The following is a 15378-nucleotide window of genomic DNA, read 5'->3' as shown; positions in this document are numbered from 1 at the left end:
AACCAGCGAGGAGGCAAGTCTTCGAATTCTAGCCTGTATCCCTGAGCAACAATCTCTACTGCCCAGGGATCCACCTGCGATTGAACCCAGACGTGGCTGAAAAACCGAAGACGAGCCCCCACCAGATCTGCCTCCCCCCGGGAAGCCCCAGCGTCATGCGGTGGACTTTGCAGACGCAGGGGAGGACTTCTGCTCTTGGGAACTAGCTGTGTGCAGCTTCTTTCCCCTGCCTTTCCCTCTGGTAACAAAGGACGATCCCCGCACCTTCTTGTTTTTATTGGAACGAAAGGACTGCATTTGATAATGAGGTGCCTTCTTAGTATGCTGCGGGGGGACATAAGGTAAGAAATTCGACTTACCAGCCGTAGCCGTAGAGACAAGGTCCGAGAGGCCGTCTCCAAACAACTCCTCCCCCTTGTACGGCAAGGACTCCATGTGCCGCTTAGAATCGGCATCTCCCGTCCACTGCCGGGTCCACAGGAGTCGCCTAGCAGAAATAGACATAGCATTTATTCTGGAGCTTAATAAACAAATGTCTCTCTGAGCATCTCTCATATACAAGGCAGCATCTCTGATATGCTCTAAGGTCATTTGAATGGCATCCCTATCTAAGGTGTCAATCTCCGTAGATAAGGAATCTGCCCATGCCACAACCGCACTACAAACCCAGGCCGACGCCATAGCCGGTCTAGCAATAGTACCCGAGTGAGTGTAAATGTGCTTCAAGGTAATTTCCTGCCTGCGATCAGCCGGTTCCTTGAGGGAAGCCGTATCCTGATAAGGCAGTGCCACCTTTTTGGACAAGCGTGTCAGCGCCTTGTCCACTTTTGGTGAAGATTCCCAGCGTATCCTATCAGTTTGTGGAAAGGGATACACCATAAGAATCCTTTTGGGAACTTGTGGTCTCCTATCTGGAGAGTCCCAAGCCTTTTCGCACAATTCACTTAATTCAAATGATGATGGAAAAGTGACTTCAGGCTTTTTCTCTTTATACATGTGTACCCTCGTGTCAAGGACAGGGGGTTCCTCAGTAATATGCAAAACCTCTTTAATGGCCATAATCATGTACCGAATGCCTTTTGCCACCTTCGGCTGTAATTTTGCATCTTCATAGTCGACACTAGAGTCAGAATCTGTGTCGGTATCTGTGTCATCGATCTGGGATATGGTGCGCTTCTGAGACCCCGACGGGCCTGGCGCCACAGGGACAGGCATGGACTGGGTACCTGACTGATCCCTAGCTTCTGCCTTGTCTAACCTTTTATGCAATAGATTGACATTTGCATTTAAGACATTCAGCATATCCACCCATTCCGGTGTCGGCGTTGCAGACGGCGACCTGACATTCAAACACTCCCCCTCCACAGTAAGCGAGCCTTCCTCTTCAAACATGTCGACACACACGTACCGACATTCTTCACACACACAGGGAACCCCTTTTCTGAAGACAGTATCCCTGTCAAGGCCCTTTGGAGAGACAGAGAGAGAGTATGCCAGCACACACCCCAGCGCAATAACCCTGGAGATCACACAAATAGTTTTTTCCCCAGCAGCGCTGTGTAATATGTAAACCGCCAAATATGTGCCCCCCCCCCGCCCTCTCTTTTAAGCACCCTTTCACCGTGTGTAAGCAGGGGAGAGTCCGGGGAGCTTCCTCTCAGCAGTGCTGTGGAGAGAAAATGGCGCTGGTGAGTGCTGAGGGAGAAGCCCCGCCCCAACTTAGTAAAATATGGCGGTGGCTCTTTTATATACATGTACAGAGCTTACCTGTACATGTATATATAGTCTTTTTGCCATGCAGAGGTTTATATTGCTGCCCAGGGCGCCCCCCCCCCCCCATGCGCCCTTGCAGTGACCGGAGTGTGTGAGGTGTATGGGAGCAATGACGCACAGCTGCAGTGCTGTGCATTACCTCAGTGAAGCTGAAGGCTTCTGCCGCCTGACGACTTCTGTCTTCTGGCTCTGTGAGGAGAACGGCGGCGCGGCTCCGGGGGTGGACGCCCAGTAAGAACCTGCGTTCACCCCCTCTGGAGCTAATGGTGTCCAGTAGCCGAGGAAGCAGAGCCTATCTTTGACAAGAAGGTCTGCTCCTCTCTCCTCAGGCCCTCGATGCAGGGAGCCTGTTGCCAGCAGTGCTCCCTGTGAAAAAGAAGTAGAAAGAAAAATCCAAACAAAAATGCTTTCAGGCAGAGAACTCTGGAGAGCTCTCTGCAGTGCACCCATCTTGCTCTGGGCACAGTGTAAAACTGAGGTCTGGAGGAGGGGCATAGAGGGAGGAGCCAGTGCACACCCAGAATCCAAAGCTTACTTAAAGTGCCCTATCTCCTGCGGAGCCCGTCTATTCCCCATGGTCCTTACGGAGTCCCAGCATCCTCAAGGACGTTAGAGAAACAATATGCCCCCTTCACCATCCTGGACACGCAGTACTGTCAGGACTATATAATGAGGAGCTGACAATTACAAAACTGGAAGAGACTGCGGGGAGTGGGTGGGTGAGGGGTGCCTCCCACCGCCCCATCACCCACAAACCCCTAAAACCAGACACCCTTAGTGGACACCTGGAACAAGCCACAGTTTCAGATTTTGCACTGATGAGGTATAAGGCGCAGTGCTCTGCAAGTCAGATATATGGCAGTAGAAGCCTGATGACAGTATCCATGTGATTATGCAGGGATCAATAAGGAAAGTATGTTATAATGAAGTTACGTAAGTGACAATTCAATACCTTGTTTTTTAGGGTTGTAAAGCAATACTACTTATTGCAGAGACTCGTAAATTGTGGTTAAGGCACTATAGAACATTTGTGCCTCTTCACATAATAAATAATAATACATTTTGTTTTAGTGCACACTTCATTAGTTTTTACCATAATAACCCAAAAATATATCATTTTAAACTGCATCCCAAAATGACAGGGGTAGTCTGATCATTCCAGATCTTACTGTATATTCCAGTACAACGACCCCAATGTATCTGCAGGCTGTCAGTATACAAAGACTGCCTTATAAAACCTCATATTGTGGAGGTTCCAATGCTTCAAGCTGAGAAAACAACAACGCTCTTCTACATCTGCACAGACATGTACATTCCGATGTGTTACTTACACACGTAGCTGTCTAGCAGAAAGGACATGCCAGCCACCCTACATTAAAAATACTTCTTCCAGACATGATAAAAATGTGCAAATGGCACTGATCGTTACATAGGAAACAACATTTTGTTTATTAATGCAAATATTGTAATTGCTCAAAAGAAGTTAAATCCCATACTGACACAGTGATTGCCGCCCTGTCAAACACAAAGCACTCTACTGGGCAAATGCTACATGAATGTAACTCACTACCCATGATGGGTAGCGAGTTACAAAAGATTTAATGGATAATACTAACCTCATGCTCCTCCACGCAGTTAACGTGTGTGTAATCGATGATGCATCGCCCCAACCACTCATCAGGCCTGGCGCTAAGAATGTCATTACGGCAGTTTTCCAAGTGTGGCTGCAGCTTTTTCAAAAGGCTCCGAGAAAGCAAGTAACCAAAACCGCCATAGCAGTATCTTCCCTCAGTGTCACCTCCAATGAACTCCTCGGGCCGACCCAGATAGAGATCAGCATCTATGCTAAGGTGAGCTGCGAGTCTGGAAATCCGATGAGCTTCTGTGTAGGTGTCATCCTGCACCAGGTAGAACCAGTCAAATTCCTGCACATAGTGATCCAGCAAATGCTTCACAGTCTGGTACATGTTCCAGATGGGTCGATCATCTCCATGGGTCACCACAGTCATGCCATGAGGAAGTTTGCGGCCACGCATCCCTGTGAAGTAGACCAATTTCTCAAGCCGATGTCCTAAGGTCCGATTCACTGCAACTGCCAGGGTATTCAAGGTGGTCTTCGATGTCAGGACCCCAACAAAGAGCCGCTCTCTGATGCCGAGTTCTGTGCTTATATACCGAGATCTATGAGAAGCGAGAAACCAAACATGAAATAAAGACAACACATACAGACACTTGTTTCATCAGTGAATGACTAAATAAGACCAACACAAATCTTCCAGGTCAAAAATAAAATTATATATTTATTTTTATGCGTGTGGGGGAAAAAAAAAAAAAAAAAAAAAAGTTATAGAAAAAACACTGTTCTGGAGAGCACATAAAATCCCACATGTATTCTTTCTGATTTTCTAGGTTTACATTTTGTTTATAATCCTGTGTGGAACAAAAACTTTGACGTTAATATAAGCTCTATTATGTTCATTAGAGATATCATGTGTTAGTTAGAATCTATGTTAAATAGCTTTGCTAAAATAAATGGGTAATGGCTGGAAACGGAAAAAATAAATTTATATATATATATATATATATATATATATATATATATATATATATATATATATATATATATATATATATATATATATATATATATATATATATATATATATATATATATATATATATATAAAAATTCTCTAACAGCCACTAGGGGACACTGGAGAGACTATTTCATTAAGATAGCATGCATGCATGGTAGAGCTTGGGGGGGATATAGGTGTCCCAGATGCAGTAACTTTGTGTTCATGAAACGGTTTAACTTTTTAGCCGCAGTGATGGCCTGGTGCCATAGCACACCTTTACAAGAAAAAACAAAAAAAAACAAAAAAACACAACAACCTAAATTTGAACCTTTTTTTCAGTTTCCTTAAATACCCTGTATGATGCAGGGGCTCTATGTATTAAGCCTAGAAGAGAGATAAAGTACCAGCCAATCAGCACCTAACTGCCATGTTAAAGGCTGTGTTTGAAAAACAGTTAGCAGCTGGTTGGTTGGTACCTTATCCCCATCCACTTTCTCTCTCTCTCTTTCGAGGGGGCCGAATCAATTGTTTGGGGCATCTAAATTTTCACGTCTAAGCGGGAATGCTTAGATGCCCAAACAATTGTCACAATTCAGTTGTTGATTGGGCACCGATGCATATCGCGCCCAGACAGGGTTTAGCTGCGTAAAAAGGCTAAACCCATCTTAAGTGCACCTTTGAGCATCCAAACTCCCGTTGAGACGTCCAAAGTGCCTACTTAGTGCACATTTCTTCTCACACCTCAGGAAGCTGCGAAGAGAAATTTTGTTCCCGAATCTAAATAGAGTAAGTATTAAATTGCTCCAATTTTCACTCCCTATTGGTAGCTGTGAGGGAAAACAAACAATCGGCCCCTAAGGCTTAGTACATAGGGGGTGATTCAGACCTGATCGCAGCAGCAAATGTGTTAGCTAATGGGCAAAACCATATGCACTGCAGGGGGGGCAGATATAACATGTGCAGAGAGAGTTAGATTTGGGTGGGGTGTGTTCAAACTGAAATTTAAATTGCAGTGTAAAAATAAAGCAGCCAGTATTTACTCTGCACAGAAACAATAACCCACCCAAATCTAAAGGGCCGTATTCATGGCCTGATTTGGGGAGAGATGTGTGCTGAGCGAACCGCTCAGCACACATCTCTCCCCCCACTCAGCACAGCGCGGGGTGGGGGGAGGCGGCATTCATTTCATCCAGCGGGTGAAATGATCGACCTGCTAGATTGGCCTGCTCAATCTCGCACCAGCGATAGCGATGCGCAGCTATCTCTGTGGGGGGTACACACTGAAAGATCATGCTTAAAATCTAAGCAATCTAGTCAGATTGCTTAGATTTTAAGCAGCAATCGCTCCGTGAGTACCCCCCTTAACTCTCTCTGCAAGAAGCATATGATTAGCTAGGGTCAACATGTATAGGTCTACAATTATTAGTACGCCTTTTACCTGTCTCAGGAATGGCCAAAGATAGAGGTATACGTGTCATTCAGGATATGCTGCATTCTAAACAGCAGGGTGCACACAAGGCAGTTCTACAAACAAGGCACAAGGAGTAACAGATTTACAGAAACTTCAGAAATATCAGGATATGGAGACAATCCGATCTAAATGACCTGTTCTGCAAACTAGGGCCCCAGACAGAGCCGGCCCTAACCAATATGATGCCCTAGGCAAGATTTTGGCTGGTGCCCCCTAGCACCACCGCTAGTTCTGCAGGAGATGCCTGGCATGAGTCAGCTGGCAGCTCTACTAACGTTGGGCACCTTTTGTTTATGAAAATGCATATTATTTGCATTACTATATGGCTAGGATGCACAAGCAGCTTCTGCTGATTAAAATGATATGCAGCATGCCTATATTCTGTGTGCGACTGCATATGAAATGTTACATTACAGTGCTTTCCAGGAATACACGCAACGTTGCATACGTATGCAGATACAGCCGCAGTCACACACAGAATATATGCATGTCGCATATCATTTTAATCACCAGGAGCTGCTGGTGCCCCTAAACATACCAAATGCCCTAGGCGTTTGCCTAGTTTGCCTATGCCTAAGAGGCAGGCTCTGGCCCCAGATAGCATAGAATGGGGGGGGGGGGTTAACCTAGTGCATGACAAGCATTGCTATGATTACCCTATTGCTTTTAAACCTATGTGGATCTAAATACCGAGTCAGTGCCAGATGTCCAGAAGAGGAACTGTAAAAAGTTAACACTAATATGTGTTTGTTTCCAGTGGGGAGGAAAGAGCCCTAGGCTGCATCTTGCCTATGGCCCCCTGTGACTTTAATCTGCATCTGTAAAACACTGTGGGTCCAGCACTGATTATAATACAGATCCCGTTTGGTTACAATGGATTCCTTTATCACACTTGTGACATCTGTGTTTTGTCTTGTTCTAGCTGTACATATAAAGTCTTTCTGTTGGAGGCTTGGCTGCCTCCTGCACGTACTCCAGAGAGGATTAGAATATGCAGAGACAGGAGTGAACAGATACTGAGACATATCCCCCCTGCCCCCCCCCCAGCAGAACAATCACCTGTTTGTGGCCGAGGCCAGCACCTTGAATAAACTTTAACCTCACACAGTTATATATAGACACAGCTAACTAAGACCATAATATACATAGTCAATAATGTATCCTGCCAAAATGTACATTAACAGGTTCAGAATTTAACTCCAGGATCTCTTTTTTTTTTTTTTTTAAACCTAAGTTTGCCACAAAGTGGCAAAAACCAGTGAGCCATTAAACATTCCATCTGGTAAGGTCTTCTTGGGTTATATATTCCTACACTTCACATATATGACCCCAGCTACAGATGTGTCCTCGTACATCATTGTTGCAGTCACACCAAACAGCCTCTCTCATGGTGCCAGGTCCCACAAGAATTGCTAGCGTCGCACATCTTTTTGCTGTAAAATGTCTCAGTCACAATGTGATGCCGCTAGGACGCACCAGCGGACTATGCCGATTAATTTGATATATGACACTTTTATATCAGAGTTTGACGGAGTCTCTGAATCTGTATACGAAGTGCTACAATTTAGCAGCTTTTGTCCAATACAAGTTCTGTTCTGCTCCGTATACAGACTCCGTCACACACACACACTCACAATATACAAGTGTAATATCAAATTCATCAGTACAGACTCCTCGTGCGTCCTAGCCACACTGTGTTGAGACCAAGACTCATTTAAAAATAAATAAATGGACTATTCATGGGTATGCGAATTCCCACAATTCATCTGTTCAGTTGAAAAATGTGCGAAAATGAGATTGCAGCGAAAAGTGAAAGTGGTAAATCTGCCCTAAGACTCCAAGCAGTATTTGGCTTCAGAAGATGTGGAGCTAGACCCTGGGTTCACAGTACAGAATAACCGATTCCCCTTTCATACAGTGTGAGGCTGGTCGCACCTGGGAGCCTGACACGGGAGCTCCCAGTGTGCGACCCATCTCAATACCCCCTTTCACACCGCAGACTGAACACAGCAATATGCCGGGTTGGTGATCTCCAAGCGCCGCCTGTCCATACACTGAACGGGAAACGGGTCGCACTGAGCCGGCTCAAGTTCACACCGCACAGCGAGCAGAGTTGAACATGAGTTCCACCCTGCTCGCTAGCAGGGTTGAAATACCGGGTCTCTCAACCCGGTATATTGCCCCTGGAACCTTTCACACCGCACAGGAACACGGGTTATGCGCGCTCATGTGCCAATAACTCGTGTGAAAGGGGTATGACTGACAAAGTCACTGCTTGGGACACCAAGTAAGTACCACTCCTTTCAGATTCATCAGAACCCTTCAGGAGTCTACACTTCTGGGCTCTACCTGACTCCCGACTAGAAAACCAAGTGAAATGTTACAGATATACATTTTATGTATTTACATACGCAAGGAGCTTTACTATGCAGGCTAGGGTATGATTGGGAACATTTAAGGCCAACGTTGGCCAGAAAATCATGTAAAAATTCAGCCAATACTTTCAATTGGCAATTCAAAGTGTTTCTCATTTCTAGCCCAGGGTGGTAAGGCCAGTACTGACAGGGAGATTTCCCCAGAGATGTGTGCTGAGCTATCCATCAGTGACTGCTCAGCACAGCGCGATGTGTGCTGAGCAAGATGGACGGATGAGGGAGGGGGGGGGGGGGGGCTGCACATTGTACCCAGCGGGTGAAATGAGTACTGTGCTAGATTGATCCTGCATGCAGGCCAATCTAGCACCGGCGATTGCGATGCACGGCTGTGGGGGGTACACACGGAGAGATCAGTGCTTAACTTCTAAGCAATCTATTCCGAGTGCTTAGAATTTAAGCACTGATCTCTCCGTTTGTACCCCCCTTATCTAATGCCAAGATGAACCCATCTGCCACCTACAGCTCTACAAAAACACGTTAAAAAATAAAGAATAATCCACACACAGAGAACAAACCAAAAGGTTAGAAAACAAGTTAATCAGAACACAGACACCGAGTAGCACACTAGATCATTATCTGCTGTCCTAGAAGAGTGTGGAGAAACCTTGCCCCAGAATATAACATTCTAAATGTATACATAACACGTAGGTAGGAAGTGAAACAACTTGTGTCAATAAACTATAAGGGTATCTACAAAATAAAAGTACAAATAAGACATACTAATCAGCATAATGATCCTGAAACACTGCTTAAATAGGTTTGTGGAATCGCTGAAGGATTACTAATAAATAGGGCAAACTAAATATTAAATGAGTATGGATACTCAGAGAGGTTTATATAAATCCACCCAATCCTGGTGTCATCTGCCTTCCTGGATGGTAATATCTCATTCACTGCATGGCAGAGTCTCAGAGAAAGTTATTTTCAGCCAAAATACAGCTCAGGGCTATCTACAAAAGGTCATATCCGACAAAATATTTGTGGTTCTGTGAGAGGAACAGCTTAGATTATAACAGCACGTCAGTTGATGCTTCTGATAAGGAAGTGTCACTGGTCCTGCCAGCACCAAAACGGTGTGCTATATTCAAACTGTCAAATATACTGTAGCCAAGTTAGAGATGGAAAGAAAAGAAATAAGAAAAGCTGGAAATTAAAAGACTTTATTGCTGTAAATGTGTAACAGATCGCCTGCCCAGCCAGTTACTGTGACGAGCACTGATATACAATGCAGGTGCTTACAGGATACTAGGGGCAGTTGCGGAAGCCCTTTGCTATTATACACTACTCAAAAAAAATAAAGGGAACACTTAAACACAATGTAACTCCAAGTCAATCACACTTCTGTGAAATCAAACTGTCCACTTAGAAAGCAACACTGACTGACAATCAATTTCACATGCTGTTGTGCAAATGTAATAGACAACAAGTGGAAATTATGGGCAATTAGCAAGACACCCCCAATAAAGGAGTTGTTCTGCAGGTGGTGACCACAGACCACTTCTCAGCTCCTATGCTTTCTGGCTGATGTTTTGGTCACTTTTGAAAGCTGGCGGTGCTTTCACTCTAGTGGTAGCATGAGACGGAGTCTACAACCCACACAAGTGGCTCAGGTAGTGCAGCTCATCCAGGATGGCACATCAATGCGAGCTGTGGCAAGAAGGTCTGCTGTGTCTGTCAGCGTAGTGTCCATGGAGGCGCTACCAGGAGACAGACCAGTACATCAGGAGACGTGGAGGAGGCCGTAGCAGGGCAACAACCCAGCAGCAGGACCGCTACCTCCGCCTTTGTGCAAGGAGGAACACTGCCAGGGCCCTGCAAAATGACCTCCAGCAAGCCACAAATGTGCATATGTCTACTCAAACGATCAGAAACAGACTCCATGAGGGTGGTATGAGGGCCCAACATCCACAGGTGGGGGTTGTGCTTACAGCTCAACACCGTGCAGGACGTTCACCAAGATTGGCAAATTCGCCACTGGCGCCCTGTGCTCTTCACATATGAAAGCAGGTTCTCACTGAGCACATGTGACAGACGTGAGAGAGTCTGGAGACGCCAAGGAGAACGTTCTGTTGCCTGCAACATCCTCCAGCATGACCGGTGTGGCAGTGGGTCAGTAATGGTGTGGGGTGGCATTTCTTTGGGAGGCCGTACAGCCCTCCATGTGCTCGCCAGAGGTAGCCCGACTGCCATTAGGTACAGAGATTAGATCCTCAGACCCCTTGTGAGACCATATGTGGGTGCGGTTGGCCCTGGGTTCCTCCTAATGCAAGACAATGCTAGACCTCATGTGGCTGGAGTGTGTCAGCAGTTCCTGCAAGACGAAGGCATTGATGCTATGGACTGGCCTGCCCGTTCCCCAGACCTGTATCCAATTGAGCACATCTGGGACGTCATGTCTCGCTCCATCCACCAACGCCACGTTGCACCACAGACTGTCCAGGAGTTGGCGGATGCTTTAGTCCAGGTCTGGGAGGAGATCCCTCAGGAGACCATCCGCCACCTCATCAGGAGCATGCCCAGGCGTTGTAGGGAGGTCATACAGGCACGTGGAGGCCACACACACTACTGAGCCTCATTTTGACTTGTTTTAAGGACATTACATCAAAGTTGGATCAGCCAAATCCAGACCTCCATGGGTTAATAAATTTGATTTCCATTGATAATTTGTGTGATTTTGTTGTCAGTACATTTAACTATGTAAAGAACAAAGTATTTAATAAGAATATTTAATTCGTTCAGATCTAGGATGTGTTATTTTAGTGTTCCCTTTATTTTTTTGAGCAGTGTATGTATATATGTATGTATATATATATATATATATATATATATATATATATATATATATATATATATATATATATATATATATATATATATATGTTATTTTTTTTATTATTATTATTGTTTTTTGATGCTGCAAACAATGTAACACTCCACCCGGGTGTAGTATGAGTTGCCGGCTGCCGGGTCCCCGGCGGCCAGCATACTGGCGCCGGGATCCCGACCGCCGGCTTGCCGACAGCGGGGCGAGCGCAAATGAGCCCCTTGCGGGCACGGTGGCGCGCTATGCAAGCCACGCTCCTCCAGGGGGGTCGTGGACCCCCAAGAGGGAGAAAAGGTGTCGGTATGCTGGTTGTCGGGATTCCGGCACTGGTAAACTGTGCGCCGAGATCCCAATAGCCAGTATACTGAATACCACCCCTCCAGCCTCCTCCTTGCATGTCAGAGAGCCTATACAACACCGCCATACAAGTACAGGCTGAGTCTCCAGAATACAGAATTTTTTGAGAACGGTTGCGATAGTGAAGCCTTTGTTTTCTGATGGCTCAATGTACACAATTATTAAAAGTCTTGTATAAAATGACCTTCCGCTACGTGTGCAAGGTATATATACAAAATACTGAAAACTCAGATATCCAAAACACTTCTGGTCCCAGAAGATATCTTATTACGCCAAATAGCCAATGGATAGGATGGCAACTGCTGGAATACTATAAATAAAAACCGTTTCTGACTTATGCTGTACCCTTTGCTTTTATGAAATAACCGTATAGACCTGCAGAATTTCAAAACAGATTTTCAGCAATATTGTCAGTCATTTTTGAAATAGTAATGTTATTAAGAGCAAAACCTGGCATATTTTGCTTTTAAGACATATTGCCGTTTTAGAATGGCTTTCAAAAACTCAGCATATTAGTGATTTTTAAAAATCACAGCTCAATACATGTCTGCATTTTGTCTAGATCAGTGGTTCTCAAACTCGGTCCTCAGGACCCCACACAGTGCATGTTTTGCAGCTAACCCAGAAAGTGCACAGGTGTATTAATTACTCACTGATATTTTAAGAGCACAGTGTGGGGTCCTGAGGACAGAGTTTGAGAACCTGTGGTCTAGATCACAGGTCTCAAACTCGGTCTTCAGGACCACACACAGTGCATGTTTTGCAGGTCTCCACACAGAATCACAAGTGAAATAATTAGCTCCACCTGTGGACCTTAAAATGTGTCAGTGAGTAATTAATACATCTGTGCACTTGCCGGGTTACCTGCAAAACTTGCACTGTGTGAGGTTCTGAGGACAGAGTATGGACAGAATTCAAATTTAACACGCTGGCAGCCACCAGATGGCGCCAAAACAGAGCTATTCAATTGTAGCTCCGTTCAGGCATGATGGCTGCCGGCGTCTGCATTTCAGCTCGCACCCCTTGGAGGTGGTGAACTGAAATGCATGAAAAGTGACCAGTTTAGACGACCAAACGGCACTTTTTGCGATCACACCTATCACTTTAGTCAGGTTTGGCTGCTTTACACAGCTAAACCCAACCTTTATGGGCACGATCAGCACGAAAAAATTTTTTAAATTAAATTGTGCCACTTTATAGACAGGCAATTGGGCGCGCAAAACAACCGACTACTGCCCTGTATGTCTCCGTTTTCCACACTGCATCGTGCTGCAGAGCAATTTGGTGCCCTATAAAATCCACGAAGATAATGGTCTTTAGTTTCCTGGTAAAATTATAAGCAGAGAGCGATTTGTGGTATATGGCAAAAGAGAGGGGAGAACAATATCATTACAGTACATGCAGGCGTGTCCTCATATCTAACCTCAATACATCATGCACCACGAGATGCCTGGCGTGAGTTAGCCGGCAGGTCCTATGCAACTCTGGTAACGTCAGGTGTCTTTTTGACAAAAATAGCTTCACTATTTCCCAATAAAACACCAATGAACGTAGAGTATCATAAGCAGATACAGCCACAGTCACACAGAATATAGGCATGCCACTTATCAATTTAGTCAGCAGATTATAGCTAGGTGAAGCATTTTGCAGGGACCAGGAGGGGGGGGGGGGGGGGGGGGGGGATCACAAAAAGACAGCTGGTGTTAGTTAATGGTAGATGCTAGAATCAAGTGGGCTAAGGGACCTTTTCCGTAAGGGGGAGGAGTTACGATGCAAGGGGGAGGAGCTAGGCCAGCGGGATAGTTCCTCTACTATCCACGCCACCAACCATTACCTTTAGTAATTAGGTGGTGAGCGAAGCGGAGCGAGCCACCGTGCCCGAAGCGTGGCGAGCGAAGCGAGCCCGCGAGGGTACTTTTCGGGTACCCTGTTCGCCCGTAGCTCCTCCCCCTGGTGACGTAGCTCCTCCCCTCAATACGTCACAAGGTCCCTTCAGCCCCTCCGATATAGAACCAACCGTTAGTTAATAGGCTCACGACTAGGCACAACTAGAAGGAATGTTTAACATATCCCCAGGACTACTACAATTGTCCCATAAAGTCTTCCTTCTGGTTAGCTGGTCATGCTGAGAGGTGTGCTTCCAAACAAGCTGCTTAACTGTGCTCTGCTGCCTAGTTTCATCAAGAACGGCTGTTGTACAGTGAACAGGATGGTTCAAAATTCCTGTGTTGGATGCCATAATCTGGGAGGTAAACAAAATAGGAGGTCCAGCAAAACAAGAAGACAAAACATACTGTACTGTAGTTGGCTGGCATTCTGCAGTATATTATACCACCACATCTAGCATGCTCTGACTGTACAACTATCAAATTCCACTGACTTGTACATGTCCATTTCTGATAAAATATATACTTCTAGCACAAGAGTAGAATAATACAGAGAAAGACCAGAACCACCTCTGCTTCGGCCCCTTAATGTGCTTTTCACATCTATTCACATGAAAAGTGCATAACAAGCAATAATCAAAATAAGAAACTAACTAATGGTGCAGCTCCTAATATTTTAGTCTAAAATTTTAACACCGTGCTTAACATTTTTGGAACACAGAATAGCCTATGTTTTGTACAATAACATGTTCTACTAGTATGCTAGACTTTACTGGTAAAATCATAAAGTATGGAAATAATATGTGCCTAAAATATGCATTACTTTTCTGTAACATCTCAGGATCTCACTGTTCAGAAAGTCAGTAGCTGTATCATAACATCATCGCAAAACAGAACGGTTCGAGAGATTTTGTTGCAAATCAATAATGGAGAATATAAATAGAAGTCTCTTACGCAGTCTTATTTGGAAAAAGTTTGAGCTCACATAAAGGTTTCCTCAGACTATGACTATTCTATCCAGCGTCTGTACCCGGCCCTGAGCCTTGGTAGCTATACACAGAAAGAACAGTCATTTGAGGTCTGCGTGACTTCTCAGCATGCCTCAGTTATCCGGACAGACTGGTTGGCAGGACATGTACTCTTTAACAACATGAGGCTGTTATTTTGGAGATCGGGGCACTGCCAGGTTAATCCTTTAGGTGAAAGAAATAAAAATTACGCTGCGGCAGTCCATCAGATACAATGAGCTTAATAGCCGTCAGGGCTCTTTCCCTGGTCTGCTGTTTGATATTCGGGTTATACAGACAGAATGTTCACCAGACTGAGAAGTACTTATTAGAGGACCTGCTAAGTGCAGCCTCTGGTACTCAGCAAAAAGGGAGCCATCCTTTATAAGGAAAAGGCCTGCTCAGTGGGAACACAAGCACTTCAGAACCTAATTATTACCTAACACGGTCCTTAAATGCTATGTTCCAAGAGCCATTCGGAAAACCTCTCACTCAAATGAAAGGGAAAACTGCGGCACGATACCTTGTATTACACATATAATTTGCTGATTACAGAAGAGAAGAGAAACACAAACCCTATATATACACAATGTAAACAGGCTCTCTTAATAAAGAATATGCGGGTATGAGACAGGTTATTATGCAGTCTTGTACAGAGAATGTTTAATCAGACCCTTGTCCCAGTGGTGCTAACATTCTGAAATGTATACTGTGTGTACACACTAACATTCACCTACCACCATGTGGTAGAAAACATGAGGAGAACATGCAAACTACAGAGGTCATAGCCTCTATTATTATTATTTATTAGCCGTTTCTTATATAGTGCAGCATAGTCCGTTGCGCTTTACAATCAGAGCAAAGGCAGTCAGGCAGACAGAGGTAGGAAGGCCCTGCTTGCAAGTTTACAATCTATAGGGAAATAGGCATTGATACACAAGGATAGATGCTACCTAGTGTTCACGCTAGGCTGTTTTAGCAGGGCGCCACACCCTGCCCGATTTTTTAAGGGCAAAATCCGCCCTGCCCTTTCTGCGGCGCCCTGC

The 15378-nt window shown here is 45.0% G+C and overlaps 1 protein-coding gene across 3 annotated transcripts in view; it reads right to left on the bottom strand.

Annotated features, from left to right (window-relative positions):
* CHPF (chondroitin polymerizing factor) overlaps positions 1-15378 on the bottom strand; it is a 63932-nt gene that overhangs the window by 26348 nt on the left and 22206 nt on the right. For all 3 annotated transcript variants that reach the window (XM_063933808.1, XM_063933807.1, XM_063933806.1), the window contains exon 2: positions 3390-3954. In XM_063933808.1, the coding sequence (XP_063789878.1) occupies positions 3390-3809 (420 nt within the window). In that variant the 5' untranslated portion in view covers positions 3810-3954. The remainder of the gene's footprint in view (positions 1-3389; positions 3955-15378) is intronic.

This window comes from Pseudophryne corroboree, chromosome 7 (assembly GCF_028390025.1).
Source record: "Pseudophryne corroboree isolate aPseCor3 chromosome 7, aPseCor3.hap2, whole genome shotgun sequence".
Classification (NCBI taxonomy): Eukaryota; Metazoa; Chordata; class Amphibia; order Anura; family Myobatrachidae; genus Pseudophryne; species Pseudophryne corroboree.
This window is presented reverse-complemented; position numbering and strand designations above follow the sequence as displayed.